Raw genomic sequence first — 25,958 nt, forward strand, 5'->3', positions numbered from 1 at the left:
TACAGAAACAGAGTGTACACTCAGATGTTAAAACATTCCAGCAACTCTGAAGAGTCCAGATTGTTCTTAATATTCATGCCAAGTTATCAACAATTTAGAAAAGAGTTGCCAAAGGTCATTCCAAATACAGCTGCTTGGAAACACAGAGGGGTTTATTGATCTTTTCTTTTGCATAGCACAAAAAAAGGAAGAAAAAAAAAAACCCAACACACCCAAACAAACCACCACACTAATATATCGTGGAAATAAAGCCCGTAGCAGATGTTGATGAAGAGTTGGCAAAAGTTTGGCATAGGGGGAGTTATCAGGGTTAGGGTGAGGGTGAAAGACTGCACTGTAATGGTATTGTTAGGTCCCTGTGTGGTAATACTGTTTTCATGATATGCCTCTGACCTGGGCACTGCATGTGTCTCTCAACAAATTAGGGAAGCTAGCTCAGCTGGTTGGGAAAGAGCTCATTAGGCATGACAGTTTAGGTGGCACAAATTTCACAGCTCCTAAGCAATCTAGAGCCCTCCCAGTCATACAGGTATACTATTCAGACAAATCACTAATCCCAGAGGCCAGCTTTGTCTGCTTTTACAAAGTACTGTGAATCATGATCTTTAGGAAAACTAAATGGCTGCTATCCAATTTAGCGGCTGGATTATATTAGTTCACATTTTTAAGGACAAAGGTTATAATAACAACAAGATCTTGTGTTACTCAGTTTATTCAATTAGGTAACATAGTTACCTTAAGCGTTCTGTAACACTTTGGTGATGCTGGGAGAAGGTATAATCTGTTTCTTCTAGGTAGTATCAAAGAGTGAATTCCATACTTCAAGACAGCCTAAAAGAAAATAGCAGATGGGGTAAAATAAGCATGCTGTTGCTAAGAAAGGAAAAATTACCACAGTCATTAATGACAAAGATGCACATGAACTCAGAGTACTTCAGGGCCATAAAAACACAAGATACAACAGGCAAAAGAAAACAAAGAACCCGAAAGATAACTGTGTATTATACACAGACATTATATATGTGTATTTTAAAAGTTTGGGACTGGAGCAGTGCATTTTCCCATCTACCCAGTTCTCCACACGTTTTATTTTTTATGGGACAACATTTGTGAATCTTTTGAAACGGCTGATGAATAAGAAAACTGATTTCAGCTTCCAGATCTTTAAGATATCTCTTATTTATGATGTACGGTGATATAGCTCAGTAACAATAAATTTTAGTTGCATTTTAGTTCACATTATGTATCAGAATATGGCTAATAAACAGTAAAAGTAGATAAACACTTTTAAAGGTACAATCTTTGTTATCCACAGACCTGACAATTTCTAGAATACACTTATCTTAATGCATCTAACATCCGCAATGCTTAGTGACATCTTTGTCATGTAAACAGAGTCTACTTGCTGGCAGAATGACTGGGAGAAGGCTGGTGGGTATTTTGAAGTGCGAAAAAAAAGGTTCTGTGTTTCGAGACTAAACTTTCTTTTCAATTCTTCATTCTGCTGCTCACACAGCTTGGGCAAGTCAGCCTTAGTTGCTGCCAAGAACCCTTATCAAAGGTTTTAGCCATTTCTCACGCGGTACGTGAAGGCATTAAGGCTCTTCCTTCACTCTGCGGGGAAATAGAGCTGCCCCGGGATCCCTGCCCCGGGATCCCTGCCCCGGGGACCGATAGGCATGAGCCGGTCCCTCGCCAGAAAACCCAGAGGGCTGAAGAGAGGATAAAGCTCCCGATCTCTGGGGTTTACCCAGGCACTCGGGAAAAAGATTTAATGACCTGCTCCACCCCTGCTCAGTGAGCTCCGGGCGGCTCCTGGTCACACAGGAGGGGAGCGGGGGGAGTCAGGGGGAGAACGAGCGGCGGCAGGAGGAGGAGGAGAGAGGGAAGGAAAGAGGGAGGGCAAGAGGGAGGAAGAAAGGGAGGGAGGGAACGAGCGAGTGAGCGAGCGAAGGAGGGAGGAAGGAAGGAAGGAAAGCGGGCAGGTGACACCGCGCTAGGTTACTCCGGCTCGGCGGGCGCGGGGCCGACGGCAGCAGCGCGGCGACAATGCACGTCAATGGCAAGGTGGCTCTGGTCACCGGCGGGGCGCAGGGCATTGGCAGGGCCTTCGTTCAGGCACTGCTGAGCAAGGGCGCGAAGGTAAGCCCCAGGGAGCACTCTCTCCCCCATGCCTCCTGCTTCTTCCCCGCAGCCCGTGCCCGCGGGCGCGGGGTGACGGCAGCCCTTGGGCTTGGCTGGGCGGCGGAGCCGTCCGTCTGACCACCCGGCCATCCTTTCAGCCTCTCCCTCTCTCTCCGCTCAGGTAGCCCTGCTGGACCGCAACTCCGAGGCCGGGCAGGAAAGCAAGGGGGCCCTGGACGAGCAGTTTGAAGCGCAGAGGACGGTGTTCATACAGTGCGACGTTACGGATCAGGAACAGCTGAAAGGTAAGAGGGAAACTGTCAGCGCCGGGCTCCGGCTCAACATGCAGCAACCTGAGTGAGCCTGTGTGCTGCACCAATACGTATGCAATTAAAGCTTCTGGAGGACAGCCTACTCCCAATCTTTTCTGAGAGTGACTCAAAAAGGATCTGTTTCTGAACCTGCAGATGTAAAATGTTACTACCAGCATGCATGCATTTAACCATGTACTTGGTGCATGGTAAACAAAAGCCAAAGAGATGATTTTCATTGAGTGTTGTGTTTGATGTTTTTTGCATTAAAATCTCCACAGAAGATCATTATTTTATGAGTAATACACATAAACTTAAACGTATGAACTTGCTCTTTATGAGGCTTAAGTGCAGACCCCAAGCTGCATTCCCTCATAAGAGTAATTAAGTTCTGCTCTGGGTTGCAGTGCTCTTTACATATAGCTTGAAGTAGGATTGGCAAAAGGTGGCACACCGCTTTATCATGATGTTAAATATAGTTTGGTGACTTTTCACGAATATTTTGCCAGTGCAAGGAATGGCCAGGAACTTCCTTCATGTATGATTTGCATTTATGTTTTCACTTAGTGAATAAATCTTGTTCCCTACTAAGTTCCTAAAGTATCACATAATGTTGATGTACTCCTCACAATATTTCAATAACAGGCACATCCCTTCATCAAAGTTTCATTATTAAATGATACCTTCAGAGATGGCGACTCAGATTCAGATCTTGACAACACTTTTTTTCAGTGACTTTTCCCCAGGTTCATTTGTGTTAGGCTAGATGTGAATACTTCTAATTCTGCTCTTATCTATTACACTTTGCTATCTGCTTTCTCAGCAGTGGTGACTGAGCATTTCTATTCCTCTTTCACAAAACACTGCAGCTAGTGCAGAATTCAGTAATAATGTTCACCTCTCCAAGTTAAGCGTGATAAGATCTAATTCCAAAGGTTTACATTGTCTGTGTATAAGAGAGATGCTGGACTTTAAAGTTGAGATCTGTTCTAATCAGCAAATAAAGTTTTGATCAGCTAGGTTGATTATTGTGGTAGGTTTATCCAAGTGGGAGGAGTAACCTAAGAGCAAGAAAAAGCATCCTGGGGGCAGGAGCAGCATTTGCTGCTGCATGAGGTCTTTCTTTCCTATGATTCCTCCACTCTTTAGCGCCAGATGAGTGCAGGACCAACAGGGTGTGCATTGGGAACTGGAGTAAGCAGCATGGGTCAGCAAGGGAGGTTTTGGAACCAGCCATAGTAAAATAGCAGTCCAAGTAGGCTAAGAATGGGCTGTCACAAGGAATACGTGGCATCTGTTTAACTATGTCTCATGTTGCATTTGTCCTGGCATGGGTATATTAGAATAAATGTGCCATCTTGTCTTACAATCTTTTGAGGTGTCTAGCTGTTGGGGGAGGGGTGGGGGGGTGCTGTTTGTGTGTGTTTTGGTGGATTTTTTTTTTGGGGGGGGGGGGGGAGGGGGAGGGAGACCAAGGGGGGTGGGGTTTTTTGCTTGCTTGCTTTTTTGTTGTTGATTTGGAGGATTTTTTTACTACTTTATTTTCCTAACATTTTTTTTTCCCCACTTATAATTGCAAACCACCTATTGCTAAACAGATTAATTTCCCTCCTAGTGCTTAAAGTTCTTAGTGGATGCATCAAGTTCTGTACTTGCTCTTTGGGTTAAAGGTCATGTCCATGAATGAAGTTCCTCATATTTTAAGTCCACTATGAAACAAGTTACAGTACTCAAAATACTATCTGTTATATGGATAGAAAAATCAGCTGCTCCATCTACATTCCGCTTGATGTGCTGCTTTTCCTCTGGTGGCTCTTTCACATAGTCTTCTAAAAAATTTTTTAGTTTGTCCCATCTTTGAAAGCTCATCACACATTTACTTTTGCTTTACATCAATATGTAGAAAGCTCACATATAACCAGTGTTTCTGCTTGCTTTCCACTGTTTTTATCACCTCACCTTTAAAATGGATCCTCCTCTTCATTTTGTTCCATTTAATATTTCAGATGATCGTATGCTTTTAATTTTTATGATTCCATAAGCAGAAACTAGTGTGCAATGTAAAGACAAAATTATTCTACATTTTTAAAGGGAAAAACAGTCAGTTTACATTGATGTGTAGGTGATAACTATAAGAAGAATTTATAATGTGATTCTTCTTTGTATGGAGAGGTGATAGATGGGATTACTGTAGGCAGATAAGCCTTTACCAGAAATAGTCCAAGTAATGTCTCCTTCTCTGGAGAAGTTCAAAACCTGCCTGGACACTTTCCTCTGTGACCTACTCTAGGTGATCTTGCCCTGGCAGTGGGGATGAACTAGATGATCTTCTGAGGTCACTTCCAACCCCCTAACATTTTGTGATTCTGCAATTATTCTTTATTTGAACATAGGTATGCAAACTACTGAAAACCATGTTGCTCCACTCTGTGAATTTCATAAATAACCACTATCTGTGGTGTTTCTTGAAGGCAAAAGCTTCCATTAAGAATGAGGTTGACAAAAGAGGCTCTTGAGAGAAGTCAAAAGAGCCAGTTTGAAAAACTTGGAAGCTAAGTGAAGACAAAAGTTAATACTTATTTCACACATTAAAACTAAATCAAATAATCAGCTCTCCTAATGAGGCCAAAGAATTAATTTCCCCTTGCTGCTAGGGGATTATAAAGGTAAGTGATCGAAGAATTGAGAAACCAGAGAATGCATTACAAGCAAACAACAAAAGCCAAAAAGACAGCCAAAACAGAGGCTTTAGTAACACTAACATATGGACTCAATGATCTTTGAGGTCTCTTCCAATCTTGGTGATACTGTGATATCTTAGTACAGAGTACAAACTTTACAAAAACATGTACAATAAAGGCAGTTGGACAATTCTCACCATTCTCATCAGCTGCCCAGCTCTTATTCTGATGACAAGATGATGACTGTGATGAACCTGCATCATTCAAGCAAAGAAAAGGATGTAACAGTATTTACCACATACCTTTGTAAGAGGACGTCTCAAAGCTGCTGCTATGCTGCTGATTGGTCCTAATGGCCAAAGACTAAAATTTGGAGAATTAAGATGGTCCTGGGATGACTTTTCAGTGAAGTGGTTTCATTAAGGCCTGTTAAGCCTAAAGAACCCCAAATAATACAGACTTCTACTGTCTTGATTTACATAATAAATATCTAGTGATTAGGAACAATAATTGAAGGGAAGAACAAGCAAGCTCTATATGCATGAGGTCATCTCATCCAACTATCCTGTCAAGCAGGGTCAGCCTTGATGAGTTTGCTCATCACTATAGCATCAGCATGTTTTTTCATTGCACATCTTTTACCTTAGCCTGAACATTATCACCTGGGAGAACACAATGCTATAGTGGAAGTTTCCCAGTTCTTTATTTTGAAATTCTTTGGACGAAAAGTCACTATTTTCATCAGCCGAAGGAAGAAGTTTGACTTCAGAAACACATTATAAAAGTTACCTGGCAAGTAGAATGCAAACAAATGTATTCATAAATGGATAAATTATAACAAGAGCAACAATGAATTGTTTGTATTCAGACAAGTCTTACTGAATAAGAATTACATTCTTAGGTTAAATTCAGAATAAAAATAAAAATTCTTGTGAAAAATGAAGCTTTTATTTTTAATTTCAAATAGATGGTGCCAAATCTTGAATTCACTAGCTGTACAAAATTCCTACAAATAAAACTATAAATGCTGAATTTATATATTTAGGATGCCAAACATCTTCCATAATGGAAAATGTATGGGTGCTAAGAGATTTCATTAGGTCCTACTATCAGGCATTATAAAACTGAATGAAAAGACAACTGTGATATCTTAATCCTTTCACTTTTTTCATGAATGTATTTAATGTTATTGACTGTTAGATAAATAATTTACTTGCCTCTTGTTCATTAGTGGTTGAGAAAACAGTGAAACATTTTGGTAGTCTAATGACACCTTAATTCGCATGTATTTATTGTATTTCTAGGTCTTTTATTAAGCACTAAGAAATTTCACCCTTGTGTCTTACTATAGGTGCTTTCAAAAAAGTAATTGAACATTTTGGAAGGCTGGATATTGTGGTAAATAATGCTGGAGTGAACAATGAAAAGGACTGGGAAAGTACTATACAAACTAATCTGGTAAGAACTATTTCTGTTCATATTTCATTATTTAATGCTGGAATCCACTTAACAACCCTTGGCACATACAGATTGTGCCATGTGACAAAACATTAATTATTGGATTGGTAAGTACAGCTATTAAAACAATAACTATGTAATTGCATGTGTACTAACCAATAAATGTGTGTGTGGTGTGTCCTTCAAACTATCTGTCCAAGATGTACAGCACTGCATAGGAGGCCAGTCTGTTTGTATGAATATTTTAGAACATTTCAGTTACTTGTGAGACACAACTAGCTTGCATTAGAGAAGAAGCTGCCATTTGCTGGTATTACAAGAAAATTTGTTCAACCAATAGCTCCATGTTTTCTTCACCAATGAAGCAAGTGTACAATCTGAGCTTTTAATATAGGCCATTAAACCATTGTCACTGATGGAAGCACACCTCTTCAGAGCACTTCCTTGTTAAAACCCAGTATATTCAAGAGACCTGTAAAATTGGTTTTCAGACAGACTGTTAGGAGTTCTTTGATATTACCTGCTGTCTCATCATGTAAGACAACATTATCTGTTTGTCACTTGAAAATTTTTAAATCTCAACTAAACTGCTGGGAAATCTAAGCACCAAAGGTAAGATTGATTTTCTAAGTTAGTAAAATTCTGACCAGATCTTATTCTACAATCTGTGCTGTTCTAATTCAACAGTGATTCAGCAAGTCTGCCCTATGACCAAATGTGACAGAGTGTTATAATATAGATCTGCAAAGAAAGTAGCAAAAGGAAGCTTGAAAGAGTGAAATGTGGCATTTTCTCTGACCAGTCTTTTGGAATTTGTCAACACCACAAGAAAGCTCAGAATAAGAAAATTAAAGGTCTTGACAGACAGTTACCCAAGTCTTTGAACCCTAGTGCCTAAAACCCCAAGATGAGTAACACAAGTTGTATATGAGAAAAATTATACAATTAATGGGAAAAAATGTACTGGGGCAGGAAGTTAGCTTTAAAAATAGTTGTTCTTAAGTTTTTATATCTATCCAAGGTCGAATTTGCTTATTCTTGGAAGGTGCTTAACTGAGACCAGAGATTTCTTGATGCTAGGCAATATCAATTTCTATTAGTACCAATCCCTTGAAATGGAAAGAAGACTTTACCTGTGTTCTGGAAGACTTAACCAGGCACAAATGTGAAGATAACTTAGCACAGGGTAAAAGTGTTGTGGTTTTTGGTTTTTTTTTTCCTTCCTGTAGAGAAAGGAGCAAAACATATATGAACACATGATTTTAAAATGTCTCTATTTTTCCAACACAGGCAATTTTAAGTACCTTTTATATTACCCCTAAGAACAGGAATAACTTCTACGGTCATACATTATGCATGTATTTTCTATTTCAGAAAAAGGGAAAACAATCTCCTCGTGCTAATCTTTGTGTTAGTGATAGCATTAATATATTGATACAACAAATATTCCCTGCCCCACTTTAAAGTACAAAGTACAAAAGTAGAGCAGTACAGAGCAAGATAAATCAGAGCAAATATGTATGGGGTGTGTTCTTTATGGCTAAAACAGTTCACAGAACTGGTTGGTCTTCAGGAATGTTTTTAAAGGATTGCAAAGAAGGTCCCTGATAGCACTGCACGAGAAAGAAGGAACAGGAAAGAACAAGCAAGTTGAACAAAGGGGATTTGATTTAGAAGGAAAAGGAGAGGGAAAACACTACAATTCCTGCTTGTATCCATTACAGCTTCCTAAGAGCTGTTAAGACAGCTTTGTAAAAATGGAGAGGAAAGAGTAACAATTCCTAAAAAAGAGGTTTCTGTTGCAATGCTTTCCTCCCTTTTGCTACCTTTTGTGCTAAAGAACATCCACATTTTCAGTGCCCTATTATATTTCTTTTAACTTTTTTTACTTAAGTACTCAAGCTATGCCATCCATTCCTCACTTTATAACTCCAAAGCTGAGAGGTTGATCCGATTAATGTCAGCTTGATCAATAGCAGCTTCAATCGCTCACACCCATACAACTTGTGGTAAACTCTTATTATGGTATGTAAATAAAATATCTTTGAAACCATATAGGAATTCCATTTTAAATGGGTATTAGCCATGTAGTTTCAACAGATCATTCCACAAACATAACCCATGGAAAGAATAGTGTAAGAACATACGATACATACATTCTTATCAAGAGTTCTGTCTGCTGTCCTCCAGCTTGATGAGAACAGTGTTTCTTGCATTCAGCTTCAACTTTTACAAGAACTTATGCCTAAGAATCCAGAAATTTTATAATATTACTTTTTTCCCCCCACACTTTAAGTCCTTAAGGTAAGAAAAGGGCCTACATTTTTATGAATCTGAAACATATGTTAGAATATCAAATTGTGTTTGACTAAGATGTTCCCCTAATTTGATCTTTTATTGATGATGTAGGCTTTCTGGAATTATAGTGGCTGTTACAATCACAGCATCTTCTCTCTTTATTAAGTTTTTTTTTAAAACAACCCCAACATTTTCTTGGAGGTTTCTGTTAGGCTCGTATCAGAGGTTTAACTATCATAGGCTGCAGTGTACAGTCACATGTAGCAGTTCCGATATTAAATATGCTTACATTTTGAATATTACCTAAACCAAAAGTATAGAAGCATTTTTCATAACGTTTTGACTACCTTATTGTTTTCTTATGCCAACAAATTAATTATTTTATAGGTATATTTAAACCAATTCCACAAATGAAAATAACCAGAAACATGACAGGATTTGACAGCAAAGTCACAATTATTGCCTATTTATTTGATGGGTTAGCACATTTTAACACATTATCATGGCAAAACTTTAAACTGCTTGTCGTAACTCAGGTATACCAAAAGAATCCAGCCATATGGCATCCAATTATTTAAGAGCTGTTGGGAGAAGTAGAATTCAAAGAGATACGTAAAATTTTTTCAGGTGCATGACAGTTTCATTCTTCATTATCAGGCAAAATGTGGCAGTACCCAATATTTACAAGTTTTTACATTTTTCATGAGTTTAATTGCATTTCCATAATGACAAAGGAAACAACTTTCTGTGAATTTAGAAAAGTCCTTTTCTAAGATGAAATCTACCTAACTTTGAGCCTGTCCCTACAAAATGTTTAGATTGCTCAGAGACTTAACTTTGTCCAAGGAAGTGTGATGCATTTAGAATTGAAATAAAGGTTTCCACAATGAGCAAACCTCACAAAATCAAATTCTACACTTCAAAAAAGGCCAATCAATGTCTCAGCAAAAACAGAAAAAGGAAAGTAGGCAAATTTCAGAAAGAATTAATTTCATTGTGGGGAAGAAAGACAATGATTTTCACAAGGCTGTTCCACTGTGCCATAAAAGGGATACCTTGGGAGCATGCTGCAGTCTTCTTGTGGTTCATTCACCTTGTTGTTCTTTCCCAGTGTACTGGGAGAAATGACAAGGAACTTTCATTCCAAAATCGTGTGATCAGAACACATAGCTGGATTCGGCAGCTGGTAATTGCTACCAGGTCCCACACTACAGACAAAGGCAAGCACTCTTTCTTATGCTACCAATACAGAAACAAAACAAACCAAAAAGTACTATCTGTAGAAGCCAAAATGGTATAGGTAGGTAGTTTACTAAATTTGCATTCTAAGACAACCAGAAATGCATTAACTCTCTTCAATGGCTTAGTTGCTTACTCCTCAGCAGAACTTCATGTCAGAAAGAGGACTAAGTGCCCAGGGAGAGATGCAACCATCAAAAAGTACCAGAAAGTCTTACCCTTGAAGTCAGTGGCATGAGGGTCAATATTGTAAGTGCATAAGGAAGCCTGTAAGTATAATTACATTTTTTGTTCATGTTGCACTAGGGAGGACTAAGTCCTAACTTAATTGCACAGCAAGTCAACAAACAGCTTACATTTTGTATATTTACAGTAACCAATGTTGAAGAAAAATGAAAAGCACATTTCTTTGAACTAAGAACTATTCAAGCTACTTAAAATGCAGTACTATTACTATGTCCTTCAGGAATAGGAGTTGAAGGAAGTAAAGAAAACAGCACAGTAAAAAGCTATAATGTTTCACTCCCACACTGAAAAACAGATCCTGGTTTCTAGCAAATGATCTAATCCTACTGCATGTTCCTTTCTGTTTGCTGCTTCTTCCTTCCTTCTTGTTTTCTACACTTTAAATTGGAAATTTGAATTCCAGAGTCTGTGATTTCGTTTCATATAGCAAGGAAACTAACTTATGCATAGGAATGCCAAGAGACTTGCATGCTTGCTCCAACCTGCCTGCTTCCCAGGAAATCTATGTTAAAGCAAAATCAGTCCCACCTTCCTGTCCAAGAGCAAAATGCTAAAATTTTCCATGGATATCACTAGCAACACTTAGTTTCAAGACTTCTGAAGTTCATCTTACGCAGTTCGTAAAGTACTTTGAAATGTTTCCTTATAGATAACCATCAATTTACAACATCACAGTATGAACGTCAAATAATCTTGGGTCAAATTCCAGCTCTGTGCTAACCTGCTTTGTGAAACCACAAGTCAATGTCTCTTTCATTTGGTTTGTTGGTTTTTTGGGTTTGGGGTTGTTTTTTTCTTTTTTGGAGGGGGGATGTTGAGGGTGGGTTTTTTTTGGTGTTGGGGTGGGTTTTTTTGGTTGTTTTGGGTTTTTTCATTCAGTATCCCTAGCACTGAACTAGATTGGCTTGGAAACCAATGTAAAATGTTAGGACTGATTAACAATTGCTATTTTATTCTCTCAATTGAAATCATGGTGCCTTATCACCTTGACAACAAAAACTTAATCATCTTCAGCAGTGAAGGAAAGCAGACATAGTTTCTCAAGCATAAAATATTAGCATGCATAAGGAGACAGCAAAAGTATCAGTCAAGAGGTGGCAAGGGAAACCTTATTAAATGGGAAAAAGAAACCATGTCTGTCAGAACACCTCCCTTGAAACACTAGAAAAAAAGCACTGTGTACTAAATTCCTTTCAAAGCAATTGTCACTTTAAAAAGAAAAAAATAAAAAGGAGTGCTGTTCTAGGCACCATGGGTGAAGAATTTTTTGCTTGATAGAAGAAGCTAAAATGAACTAGAGAGTATGACAATTGTATTAAGAGCATAATGTAAGAGTACTATAATGTTGCACAACACTGCCTGATATTGTATCCTAATGCTAGAAAAATATTAATTAGGTCTCTATTGAAGACCTGCAATCTTCTTATAATCAGTTTCAATATATGATTTCTTCTAGACCAACACAATTAAAACTATACAGCTGTGAGATATAGCGAATTGTCAACAATAGTAGATCTAAGTTTTGTTTCATATTTTGATGCTGATACAATTTGTCATTTCATGATTTGCTAAATAAATTACTGATTACTGGTGTCACATTTCCCAAATCAACTGCAACTGTTTTGAGTATTTGCACCATTATTTTGCAAAGTTTACCATTCTGTCAGAAACTAAATTTTAGATTTATTATTCTATGGGTCTTCAGAATGTCTGAACTCTTCCAAATTAAATCTTAATTTATGGAAGCTAATACTAAGAGATATTCACATGCTCACCATTATAACGTCATTGGATAAAATCCTAAATTTTCTATTGGTAGCTGAGGAGTACAATTAGGAGCACAGTTAGACTTGCCATGCACCCCAATGATTCATCTTCATTATGTGCTACAGTAGAGCAGCATATTTTGGTATAAAACCAAACAGCAGTATCACTAAGATCACATTTTTTTCAGTGGCAAGGAGGACAGCCATTTAGATAATTTTATGATTTGAATGACAATAATTTTCTGTAGCCAGAAGCAAATAAACAAAGTGTGAGTCAGCTGTCCCAATTTTCAATTTCCCTGTACTTAATTGTAAATTTGACTGTGTTCCTCCTCTTGTTTTTTGACTTGTTTATGGACAACATCCTTGCAGATAAATGCAGCTATAAACAGAGGAATTGTAAAAAATTCAACTCTAAAATGCAACACACTTTCCTGGACAAAGATAAACCTCCCAGCATATTTTTCACTTAAGTCAGACTTTCCTCTTTTTTGAATTGGGCAATTTTAAATTTAACTTTCCCAGAATTTCTATGTACAATAGACAACTGGATTATTTTTTGGTTAAGAGCACAGGATTAAATTATTATTCTTAGAAGTATACATAGGGAGTTACACAATCTGAAGAAAACTTTAATTTTTCTTTCTATTGAAAGACAAATTACAGACATGTTTCACCATATTCCAAAAACAGGAAACTGGGCTGCACAAGCTACATCATTCTTTCCCTGTCTTGCTTTCTTGTGCATTTCATGGTATCATAAAGAAATAGCTAGCTGATAACCTTTCTTCTAGAATTCAGACTGACTACTCTGACTTCAACAAATAAGAATCAAAGTTACATTTCATGTGAAAGGAGGCTTGATGCTGCAAATTATGTACTTGCAAAGATGGATTTCCTAACAGAACCCCAAAACCAATATGGTCTTGTTCTTTCCCATCTGAGTGTCTGTTACTAGCTACAAGAGCCAGCTTCACTTCATCAATTCAGATGGATCAACAAGATCAACTGGAAAGCAGCAGCACACATTGAATGACTTCTGTTAAGTTCAGCTGCTGCTGTTCTTCTTTGGAGAGCTATTGAGAAAACTTTCTGGGAGACAAAGGAATTCTGGCAAGAGAATAGGAGACCTATCACATTATGCCTTTCTTCCAAAGTGCCATACACTGAGTATGTAGACAGCTAGGTTCTTCTCAACCTGGAGTTTAACTCCAGAACAATCCTTTGTTATCATTCCAAAGATCAAAAATAGCCATATCACCCAAGAGCAGCCACACTGAAGTTTTTTTGTAAGGATAACAGCAGGTGTAAAGACAATAACCAAACAAAAATCTATATTTATCTGAAGACAACCTCTCACAATACCCAAATAAAGGAAAAGTCTTCCCCAGCCACTTGAAGAAAAAAGAACAATACAGTGATTTTGATAGAAGAGCCAAACTAACCATTTTTCCTTATCTTGTAATTGTGGTTCAGCCAAGGACTCATCTAGCTTGATTATCTCTTTGAAGGAGTTCCATCCTTCTCGAACTCATTTATTTCCTTTAATCATCCTAAGGGGAATTATCTTTTTCAGTTCAGCAGGCTGAGCCGCTACCCCAGGGCATGATAGGACCTGCACCTGCCTTCCACAGATAGCATTAACCCCTTTCTCTCTAAAATGTCTCATCTACAATCTATCATACATCTGTATTAAAAAACCTATCTACCTGTAAGTCTGAATTTAATTTGTTGAGCTGACAATGAGTTTGTGACTAGTATAAGTATAGTTACAGCAGCGCTCCCAGGCATTAACAATCTTTTATTTTTTTTTTTTTATTCCAATAATTCCTTTAATATTTACATGTGACAATCAGCATTAAACAGCATTAGATTAGTTTTGAGGACATGTAAGAAAAATTAAACGTAATGAAACATTTTTCAAGCCACCAAAGATAGTTCTTTGGAAAGGTTCTGTTAGAACAGAACAACTCTACAACTACCTGAAAGGTGGTTGTAGCCAGGAAGGGGTTGGTCTCTTCTCCCAGGCAACCAGCACCAGAACAAGGGGACACAGTCTCAAGCTGTGCCAGCGGAGGTTTAGACTCGAGGTGAGGAGAAAGTTCTTCACCGAGCGAATCGTTCGTCATTGGAATGGGCTGCCCAGGGAGGTGGTGGAGTCACCATCCCTGGAGGTGTTGAAGAGGGGATTGGATGTGGCACTTGGTGCCATGGTCTAGTCATGGGGTCTGTGTTGATAGGTTGGACTCAATGATACTTGAGGTCTCTTCCAACCTTAGTTATACTGTGAAAACACTTTTTGTCATTAACCAAAACATTTTTTAAAAGAATGTTACCTGAAACAGAACTTGCCAGGATAGAAACAAAATATAGCTTTTCATACAAATTTTTAAAAAGAAAAATTTTAAATGTTCTTTCAGAATTTTTTAAATATCAGCATAGAATCACATTCATAGTCAATTCACTATCAAAATTCCAAAGCGAGTTTAGTAGTGAGTCTGCAGGTTGCTTTATCCCTGTCAATGAGCAGCTTCACTTCATGTTATTTAGAAAACAACCAAGTGATATTAATAAAGTAGGACATGCAGTCCTGTTGAAACCAAGAAGCATGAAGGGTAACTAAAATTGAATTAGAAGTTTTATTTCATTTTATAACAAGTTATTTGTATGTCTAAAAATATCAGCTAATAAAAATGAAATGTAATACCCATCTTAAAATTAGAATATTTTTGATTGGGGAATTTATAGAATGACAGACAATCACTTTGTGTTCTGATTTTAATTTTATTTTTTTTCCCTTCCAGTACAAGTAGCCACAATCTGCTAGATTTTAAGCATGGACAGATTTTTCACTGTGATTTCTATTATTCTTACTTTCTGTCTCCATGATTCACAATTCAGTAGACCTTCCCTTGCCAAAAATCTCAGCGAAATAATTAGGAGCAGATGTGAAAATATTTTTGGGCCACTTCATCTTTGAACATCTTATTTTATATGGGTCAAATAAATAGCACTAAGCAGTAATAAAATATAAATGGAGTTCTTGTTTAAAAGCTGAAATAATATTTCCATTAGAATAAAAGTGAATCAGTACATGTGTTCATTTTAGAGTAGAAACAGTGAAAAAAAGAGGGGGGAAATAAAATTGTGAACTGATTAGACTAGACTAGACTAGAATAAACCAGATTGGAAGAGACCTTCAAGATCATCGCATCCAACCCATCATCCAACACCATCTAATCAACTAAACCATGGCACCCAGCACTTCATCAAGTCTCCTCCTAAACACCTCCAGTGATGGCAACTCCACCACCTCCCATTACAAGGAATTCTTACAAAAAAATTAAAAAAAAAAAAAAAAAAATCAACCACAGCCAAACAGTAAATAATTATGAAATAATATTTGCAACACTGTACTAAAGTTAGTATCTTCCACTAGGCGCACCGTTTGCTGCCTGCCTATTGTACGTTGGTAAAATCGCAGGTGAAGTGACTTACTCTCTGGGAGACACCCTCAGTTCCTTCAGCAAGTTGATTACCCCAGGCATCTCAGTTTAAATGTCTGAAGTTCAGCGAGAGGAATCCCATCAGAATTTCTCACTGAAGTAGGATTTTAAAAGAAAAATAAATTAAGGAATCAGGATTATGCAGATTTCAGGAAAAAAAAGTCCTCTTCAGAATTCTGTCCTTAAAAAGAAAAAAATTTAAAAAATATCATATACTGCCTCTAATATTATGCTAACAATAGTTCATAATTCTTACAATGCTTTTTTACCTTATCTGTACTTGTCTCTTTGGGCTAACTTTCAATTGAGAATAATGGGGAAATTCCAGTAACTTTTAATATCCTGGGATCAGAAATATGTCACATAACTTAATTCTAAAAAGTGTTAATCCATCATGCCTTGAGCCACGTGGAGTTGTAAATGTTAGTGTTATCTTCAGATTTAGTCTGTACATTGTCCATCACATTGAGTTCTGTTTCTCAACAAAATGCTGGACTTTGGATCTGTTCATCCACCGTTTATGTCCATAGATAAAGTATGTGTTTTGTCTATTAATTATTTACTTATTCTTTATTTTGCTTCCTTCACAGCTTTTTTTTTTTTTCTTCACATTATAACATTTTTGGTTTATTATTGATTTCTTAATAAGAAAAAAACAACCAACCTGCTAGTATTTTTCTTGTGCTCGTGAAGTTATTGATCTGCATCTGTCTTTTGTGTTTATAAACTTTGAAGTACAAGTACAATCACTGGTAGAGTAATACAGGTTCTAGACAGAATAGAAGCAAATTTTAGGTTTTAAAAGGAAAAAAAGGAAGATTTTTTGAATAACATTTTCCTGTTCCCTCCTGTATCAGACATCTGTGATTAGAGGAACCTACCTTGGCCTAGAATACATGAGAAAAGGAAATGGAGGTGACGGAGGAGTAATCATTAATATCTCATCTTTGGCAGGTGAGAGTATTTTCTGTGGGGAAAAGTTTGAATGTTTGTTTGGAGAGTTTGTTCTCTCTTGCTACTGACATACTGTGTGGGAGAAAAAAAGACACATGCTAGTTTACACTTGAGCTGTCAGTGCTTTCTTTGGTATCCATGCAGAATACAGAATGTTAGCAATTTTATTCCAGGGTATTCCTCTGTGTTTTAACAGTTAACAAGTCAGTAAGACTTCCAGTATCTGAAGGGGGCCTACTAGAAGGCTGGGGAGGGACTTCTCAGGATATCAGGTAGTGATAGGACTAGGGGGAATGGAATGAAGCTGGAGGTGGGGAGATTCAGACTGGATGTGAGGAGAAAGTTCTTCACCATGAGAGTTGTGAAGCCCTGGAATGGGCTGTCCAGGGAGGTGGTTGAGGACCCTTCCCTGGAGGTGTTTAAGAGCGGGCTGGATGAGGCTCTGGCCAGCCAGGCTGATCTAGTGTGGGGTGTCCCTGCCCATGGCAGGGGCGTTGGAACTAGATGATCTTTGTGGTCCCTTCCAACCCTGACTGATACTGTGATACTACTATGATACTAAGACAGCAGTGGCCCTAGTTCCTGATTATGGACAGGTGTAAATATTCTTAATACCATTAAATTCTCCTATAGAGATTGGCTTCTGTGATGAGAGGTCAAATTCACCTTACTGATATAATGCATGTGGATCCTGAGGATTTGACTTAACAGATATCTCATACAGATGAGCTCTTTCTTAAAAGTCAGCACCTGCAATTCTGGCTAACATGTTGTCGAATGATGCCAGTAAGTTTATGTCTGTTGGCTCAAATGAAGATTGTTTTGGGACCAAATTAACCTGAATGAAATTGCTATTGCAGTACAAGAGTCCATCAACACAAGTAAAAGATTAAACATTTTCACAGAAGTGTTCATACCCATGCAATGCTTAAGAAAGGCAGAGGTAGCAAGTACTTTCTTTTTCTAACTACTCTCAAACAATAAATTATTTTAAGACCTAACAGCATGCATGATCTTGATTTATTAATAGATTGTAAGTGCTGGTTTAGTGTTTTAATAAAAAATTGCACTTTTTTAACATTGTGGTCATAAGAATTGTGGGTATCCATAAAAAAAAAAAAAAGTACTTTTTACTTTATTTGATTTTTACATGGGTGGTATTTAGCGATTCTTTCCAAGGACAAAAGGAAAAACACATTATAAAAGCTGACATTTGATCTAATTTTTTTATTTACTATTATTTGTGTACTTTTTTATTCTAATTCTCCTTTCTGGCCTGAAGGTCTAAGTACTTCAGTTTATTCCGTACGTAAGAGGCAAACTGTCATTGGCTTGCTTATCATTCCCTTTGGGTGTTTTGTTTTCTCAGAGCTGGCCTCTGTTGATCATTAAACATTTGAGTAGTTTTGATTCCCCCTCACCCTGTCCAAGTTCTCTAAAATATTTTATCAGATACCCTCTGCAATCAGCAAATGTTCTTGCGTCTTGTGAGCAAGAAGAGTTATATTTAGTGCTTACGTAACATTCAATAATATTTGGTTTACACATTAATAAGTTTCCAGTTCTTCACCATGGGAATTTTGTCAATGATTTGAACTAAAGACAGAATCAAGCCTCACTGTTTTATATTTCCAAACACCATGGAACTACTTAAATGCTTTTTGAAGTGGATGCTTAAATATTCATTCAGATAAGTGAAAGCCAGAGTGTCTTCCCTGTCTTCATACTAAGAAAGAGAGAGAGAAATATGCAAGCACCCACCTCCTACTCACAGCATCTCAAAACTATAAAACTTTCTTAGTTTATACTTTCACATTAAGAGGAAGTAATGCCACTAAACAACTGGGATAATGGGAAACGTATTTTACTGCCAACATGGCCCCATAAAAAATAATGCCAATGACTACAGGTTTTTGCATTCTAAGAAACTTCATTTCAAATTCAAAGAGTAAAGTGTTCTTAGATTTCTTCATTTTAATTTTCACAGAATAATGACAAGAACAGAAAAAAAAAAAAAATACAAACCTAAATTCAACTCCTGAGATTATTTACATGATTAAACTTATATTTTGGTGGCTGGTACCTGTACAATTTAGTAAGTAAAAGGGAAAAGGAATTCACGTGTATGTATGCACTCAGTTTTGATAGCTTTCATACTTTCTAGAAGGTATTACGGAAAACTTAATTTGTATGCATAGAGGCCATAAACAGGTATGATGTTTGGCATGTGATCATGGTAGCTTTTTGAGAAACTATTCAATGTGTAGGGTATCTGGATACCTTTCTGTTGTACAGATATTTCAGTTGGTTGATTGCACTGCACTTCAAGTACGCAAGCTCCACAAGCAGCCTATTTGTCCTTAAAGTACCCCTCACAGCAGACAACCTTCTTTAGGACCTGATCATTGAGTAAAGGCAAGAATGTATCATAGTGACAGAGTAAAGCAAAAGTATAAATGGCTGCACAGCTGGGATGTTCAGCATCATGAGCTTCTGGTCTGTCTCCTTCATATAAAGGACGATACTGAGCAGAGTCCAAAGGAATTATGCTAGAAAATTTAGAAACTGTTTCCTTGAGACTTGAGTGCACTGTTTAGAAATTGCTAGAAATTGCTGATGGTTAGCTATCCACTTCTTCTAAAGTGGCTTTGACTTTCTCAGAAAACATTGTGAGCATATTCTGTAGTCTTTACCCAGACTTTTGCCTAAGTGCAGCAATATCAATTTCCATAATGTGGTTTGGAAAGACTTTAAATCTTATGATTCCATTTATGTATAAGTATTCTAAGTTTTGCAATAGGATTTGGCAAGTATATTTTTAAAACCTAATATAGAAAAGAAAACCAACTACTTTTCCAGCACATAAGAATGCACACATTTGGTTTGCTCTTAGATAGGTTCTGTCAGTTTGCCAAAACTCACCTTTCAGCATTTGCACATACCTCTTTCATAAACAATGAAAAAATCAGAATTTTAGGATGCCACACGATGCTGTTGTTACTGCATTAGTGAGATTAAAAAAATAATTTCATGGAATATTTGAATGTGTTAACAGGAATATATTTGTCTAAGGTATAACAGGGAACAAAGCTTAATCACTGCATAATCATACTGTAGAAGTAGTGCTTCTGATAAACCCAACGCCTCCATGAGCTGCATCAGAAAACAGACTATGGTTCTCTGTTCCATACTCATCAAACATGAAATACTTTCTTCCAAAAATTAATGAAACTTAAACTATCAAAGAGAAATTACATTTGTCTTGAGCTGTGCAAAAGTGTACCCATGAAGCAAATGGGGCAGAAAGGTAATCTAAAAGCCAATAAATCTTATTTAAAGAAAGAAATTTCTTCTAATCTCTGAGAGCAGCATCTTCAGTGGAATAGCATACTTGGGGAAAAATGCTTAATTCTGTATTCCTCAAAGCTCTTCAGTGGACTGAAAGGAAATACTGGTTTCAACAAAGCTTATTGATACAACCTCCACACCCTAATTTCTGAAGATCTGGATACTGCAGCTATTGACCATGATAAATAAGCAGTTGTAGTAAGAAGCATGACACTGTCTCAAATTGTAGAGTGGTCTTGGCACTCTAAACAGAGGGAGTAGAGTATTGCAAAGCACAGGAACTTGCCAGAAACTGAGGAAAACAAAAACCAGCACAGTTGACAATGGTGCACAGGATTGCTGCTAGTATGCTTGAATTGGTTTTGGTAAACCAAAGTGCACCTTCAGGCATCATGAAGTCATTTGAAATTTACCAACTAATTCTCAATGAACACTGAGTGCAGAAGGATGTTCACTATCCACTTTCATGTAACAGTTCTGTGATGCAGCAACAGCCAAAGGGAAGCATAGGTGCCCTTTCTAAGAGAACAGAAAACCACTTGTATCATTTTCCAAGAGTATACCACCCCATTGTCATCCATTTCTACACCCTCCCTGTCTTCTTCCATTATTTTCTGTATAATGTTCTCCAGTCTTTTTCACTGCTCCACTTTGCACAAAATAACTAAATATTCATGGGAGCAGCAAATAGAATTCAGATTTTTCAACAAACGAATGCCCTAATTAATATGCTATGAACTCACCTTTGCTCGCGGGTTAAATAAATACTCAGGCAGAGCAGGCTCAACATCACACAGCAGTTCATTCCAAAACACTTGCTAGCAGAGTCCATAGGACACATCACTAACAGACAGGTTCAGCTCTCCCCAGGTCAGGAAACTGACTTACAGCTGGAAATTCCATACCACATTTCTGAGTGCTGAACTCAAGACAAAAAGTGAGTCAGGACTGTCATTGTTTTGGGGAGGGATGCTAGGACTACTTTTCATTGTCTGTTTTGGCTGAAAGTGAGTCAACTGATTTCTTTTTTAGCAAAAGTAATAATTTTGGTTGGGAAAGAAATGGTTTAAATGCTTTGATTTAAAAATAACAGCAAAAAAATTATTTGTTCCTCCCTTCCTGCCTAATTATCTGTCCTGTCTTTTGACATTTAAATCTTTTAACCTTATTCTACTTCGTTACTGTGAGTTTTGCCCTTCCTCTGTTTATTTCTTGACTTTGTTTCTCTTCTCAAGTAAGAAGTAATTTGTCTTCCTGATTTTAAATAAATAAACAAATAAAATGGCCTTTAAATTCATCCCTATGTCCCCCAGTAGATTTTGCTTCTGTATGGCTGCTAGCTGCAGCCTCACTGGGATTGTTTATTCCTTTAAAGTACACAAAACTACTCACAAGTTTGAAGAAAAAATAAAATAAAATAAAAGCATAAGAATATTTCTAATGTGATAATTATTATCTGAATTGTATAAAGTCTAACACACTATTCTTAGGGATTTAGAGGATAAAATGATGATCATCATTACTCACCACAGGAATATAAAGCCAGCACTGCAATCACAACACGCAAGAGAACACCAAAAAATGTCATCCTTGAGGGTTTTCTTCCAGATGCTGTCCTCCATCTTAAGTCATACTTTATAGATCCAACTTTTCCTCTTAAAAATCATTCTTCTTTTATTGATATTCTGTCACCTTCTCATGTTTTTAATCCATCTCATCTTTTCCCAGCCTTCCTCAGATTACAAAATATCATTTGCCAATTTTACTAAAATATTTCATCACATCTCTGTAAATCCATCACTTATTTTTTACTTTATAGACCTATATGTGTGTTTAAGGTAACCATAAATAGGAGTACCCAACATCTTTTTATTCAGCTACCTTTTTATTTTAAAGGACTCATGCCTGCTGCATTCCAACCTGTGTACTGTGCTACAAAGCATGGTGTAATTGGATTTACACGGTCAATAGCAGTAAGTATGTGTTTTTGAAAACAGTATCAGCAGCTACTTGGGAACATGCTAAGTTTCTTACATTCCCTCTCTATTATCACAAAACTGGAACTAATTTTCTTAAAGAAACAAAATGTCTGAAACAGGGAAGGTTCATTCTTTTCACAAAGTGAATCCAAAAAATGGAATAAGCAAGGCATGTGTGTGTTGGTGACTGATTTGAGGTTTTGGGATCCTGGAAGAAAGATGTTGCAAAGTAACTTAAGGACAGTGTGAGGAGCCCAAAAATCAAAATCTTATCCAAGCTTCAAAAATATTTTTCATGGCTCCATCACAGTCATTTAACATTTTATTTCCTTATGATGTCAGGTTGATGGCTCTTTTAATGATAAATAGATACTACAGTCTAAAAAAGTAACTTGAACAAAAATGTTTACTATTATCTGAACTTATTAGCTCTTAATATGCTGAAAATGCAAACCAACACATTTTGGGATGGGAAGGTTAGGCGTTATACTATCATGGAGTAGGTGATATCCTCCAACTCCAAAACTTTCTAGTTAAATTGAACCATCAGTATGATAAAGTAAGTTAGAGGGAGCATATATGATTACACTTTCAAAGGGTAAGCTTAGAGATCTTATACTCGTAAAAGATGTCCAATCTAATATCCACCAAAAAAAAAGCATCTGAAATGATTTAGCTTCTTTTCTTCCCCAGACAAAAAGGGTATGTTTCTGTATTGTGAAAATCACATGTGATATACATAGATAGAACTCAGTGTTGAACAGCTATGGTTATTCTTGGATAATATCATGTATAGTTCATAAGCTCTTTTGTCATCGCTAAGAAAGTTCATACATCCTAGAGGGTGACCAGACTTCTTTGCTACACACATGCATTAGTAGCACCAAAAATGAAGGCTCCTACCATTCCCAGAACAATCTGTGCTGCTTGCTTGCTTCATGTTTCTGAACTGTGTCCTGAAAAACTCCTGCCTGTTTCCTGGGATTCACAGGCACTTCGGATTCTTTTCTTGTCATGGACAATAGAGCAGCTGGAAAGCTTTAGCATCACTGTTCTAGGGGTAGAGACCAAACTTTATTCCTGTTGACATGAGGGAGATAAATCTGGATTTGATATCAGATTGTTATTTTTTAATAAGATCTTATGATATTGGAAGCATATACGTAGTAGATTTTTAAAATTTTTTTTTTTGCTTGGTTTTGCTTATGAGGATTCCCCCTTAGAATACTGTTAATGACACAGCAACAACAACAAAAAAAAAACCCTAGGAAACAAAAAAACAGCTTAATGGAAAGGATGATTTCTTTAGAATTGGTCTCCTAACAAAAGAGATTTTTTATTTTCCTAGTAATCTAGTTTGATTACAAGAGAAAGCATGCTTCAAACTTGATTGTTTAAACAACCAATAGTAAAAAAAATAATTGCTTGCTAGGCAAGGCTGAAAAGTGCTCAATGGTAAATCTCATTCTTTGAAAAACTGCTTACACAATACTGTTTTAAAATGTTGACACATGTCTTTTTCTCTTTCCTAGTTAGCTGCTAATATGGAAAACTATGGTGTGAGACTCAACACAATTTGTCCAGGATTTGTCAACACACCAATTCTTCAGTCAATAGATAAAGAAGAGAATATGGGACAATATTATTCATATAAGGATGAGATAAAAAATATGATGCAGTTCTATGGCGTGATGGAGTAAGTCAAGTGTTTCTTTTGTCCTTTGCCAATGAAGAACATGGAACTTTCATCATAAAGGGAAATGTTGCCCCAGATAAAAGTCTATCAAATGTGTTATTCCACATACAAGGAACAAATGGCAGATACCTGAGGTTAAGAGTATCACCTACATAGCAATATTTTCCTTTAGGCATTCCCATTTCACAGCAAACTGCAAATCAAATTCCCAAAGTAAAGCCCATGGATTTGGGTTTTAATGGCATTTGTTGTTCTTTCATATACTAGTTCAATCACACTTATTTTGAGATACAGGGCATACAATTTGCATTGAAATTCCATAACATTTATAACTGAACCAAGACAGGAATTAGACCAAGAACTGAGAAGACTGGACTACTTTCCCAGAAGCATAGTAGTGATGGTGGTGGATCAAATCCAAGAGTAACCTAACCTTTTACAATATTGCCAATAAAAGCCAAAAGCACACATCAAGGCAAGAGTGTTAGAACAAGTCAAGCATTATGTGACAATTTTTAAACACTTACTAAGCCTTTAACAATTAGTTGCTCAGATACTTCTGTATAAAGGAAATTGTATGACTGTGTTGTTTCACTCACACAGAGCAACACACTCTGCGTCAGGGGAAGTTTAGGCTCAAGGTGAGGAGAAAGCTCTTCACTGAGAGAGTCATTTGCCATTGGAATGGGCTGCCCAGGGAGGTGGTGGAGTCACCATCCCTGGAGGTATTCAAGAGGGGATTGGACATGGCATTTGGTGCTATGTTTAGTCATGAGGTCTGTGGTGATGGGTTGGACTTGATGGTCTTTGAGGTCTCTTCTAACTTTGGTGATTCTGTGATATATGAAGTATCTTGCACCTATTTGCCACAGCTAACATTGTGTGATGAAAGTCTCCTCATGCTATTTTGTATGTCATTCATGCTACAGAAGCAGGATAAATGAACAGTGAAGAGCTGCAGAGCATTATGTAGGATTTACTTCTGTCCATCTCCCTGACAGAGAAAACTTTGATAGGAAGCCCAGTGGCAGCTGGATGTCCAGAGGGATTTAGAACAGACTAGAGCAAACGAATGATGATTTGCAAAATTTCCACTTTACATTGTATACCCTGATTGAGGAGACTGAATTTCTGTTCTGAAAAGCTCATACCACTTCTCCTTTTCTTGAAAATAATTTTGCTCAACTAAGAATGTGTTAAATTTTCAAGGTACATAGATTTACATTGAGTTTCCTTACTTGTCCTTTTCACATGTTCTATTACATCATGACTCTAAAATAACTTTTTTTTCGTTCCAGCCCATCAATAATTGCTGAGGGACTGATAACAATAATTGAAGACGATACTCTAAATGGAGAGGTTATGAAGATTACAGCATCCCAAGGGATTCATTTCCAACAATACAGTCAAACACCTTTCACATCATCACAGAGATAAATAATTTCTCTATGATATTGTTCTGGGTTTTCATAAATATAAAAAAAGAGTAATTTCTGGGAAAAAAAGGGTTAGCACTGCATCTAGAGCAGTGACCAGGTTCAATTATTTCTGTACTAATAACAGAAATGGACAAGAAAATCTGTTATGGGAGGATCTTACCATCCTATTTTTATTCTATAAGCACTAATAATAGTATTTGTTCGGTAGAATAAACACAATCCTCTGAAAGTTTTTGATTACACAGTAATATGGGCCAGGCTTTTTTTCTTTCTGATAGTCTGATCTATGTACTCCAAGTGTATTTTGGTGGACCTGAATTATTTTGTATAATTCTTTTCACTGTCATAAGAGTCTACTTATTTACTTCTTGAATTCAGTTCAAGAATCCAGAACACAAATAAGGAGTTAAGAATTCACTTCTCCTGAAATGTAAAATAGATCAAGAAGAAAAATTCTTTCTTCATTTATAGATGCAACTGAATATGTGGCATATCACACAGGACAGAGGGTTTTTATCTTGTATTTTAGCTATTTATAAAATGCTTCAGATACATTTTTGTTTTCTTTTATATATATATGAGTTTTCTATCTGTATATATAAGGATGAATACTTTGCTATTGATTGAAAGGTCTGCTTATTAAATCTTATTTTCTAAATCTTTGAATTGAATTTCTTGCCTAGTTTGTTTAAAACTTCAAGTAAATCCTGAATAATCTGGATTTTTTTTTTCCATGTTTAATACTAATCCATTTTGGTATCACAATACATGTTCTTCGATGGATTGTGATACCATATGACATAGTTGCAACAAATAGTCAAAAATGAGCTTCTTGCCTCCTGAGCAACACTGGACCTTCTGAATCCAAGTCATTCTCCAGCTACTTTTATGAACCACATCTTCATACTCCATG

General features: G+C 36.9%; 1 protein-coding gene across 2 annotated transcripts; it reads left to right on the forward strand.

Annotated features, from left to right (window-relative positions):
• Positions 1 to 1,897: 1,897 nt before the first annotated feature.
• On the forward strand, positions 1,898 to 25,711 carry HPGD (15-hydroxyprostaglandin dehydrogenase). Of its 2 annotated transcripts, XM_068137057.1 has the most exons (7): positions 1,903 to 2,142; positions 2,306 to 2,429; positions 6,468 to 6,574; positions 16,487 to 16,583; positions 21,828 to 21,904; positions 23,443 to 23,606; positions 24,905 to 25,711. In XM_068137057.1, the coding sequence occupies exons 1-7, from the start codon at positions 2,050 to 2,052 to the stop codon at positions 25,041 to 25,043; spliced, it is 801 nt and encodes a 266-aa protein (XP_067993158.1). In that variant the 5' UTR covers positions 1,903 to 2,049; the 3' UTR covers positions 25,044 to 25,711. The 2 variants fall into 2 exon arrangements, with proteins under 2 accessions (XP_067993159.1, XP_067993158.1); XM_068137058.1 differs by lacking the exons at positions 21,828 to 21,904; positions 24,905 to 25,711 and having other exon boundaries at positions 1,898 to 2,142; positions 23,443 to 23,535.
• The last annotated feature ends 247 nt before the right edge of the window (positions 25,712 to 25,958 follow it).

The sequence above is a fragment of the Melanerpes formicivorus genome, unplaced genomic scaffold (genome assembly GCF_026170545.1).
Source record: "Melanerpes formicivorus ecotype bairdi unplaced genomic scaffold, bMelFor1.0.p_v2 SCAF_4, whole genome shotgun sequence".
Classification (NCBI taxonomy): domain Eukaryota; kingdom Metazoa; phylum Chordata; class Aves; order Piciformes; family Picidae; genus Melanerpes; species Melanerpes formicivorus.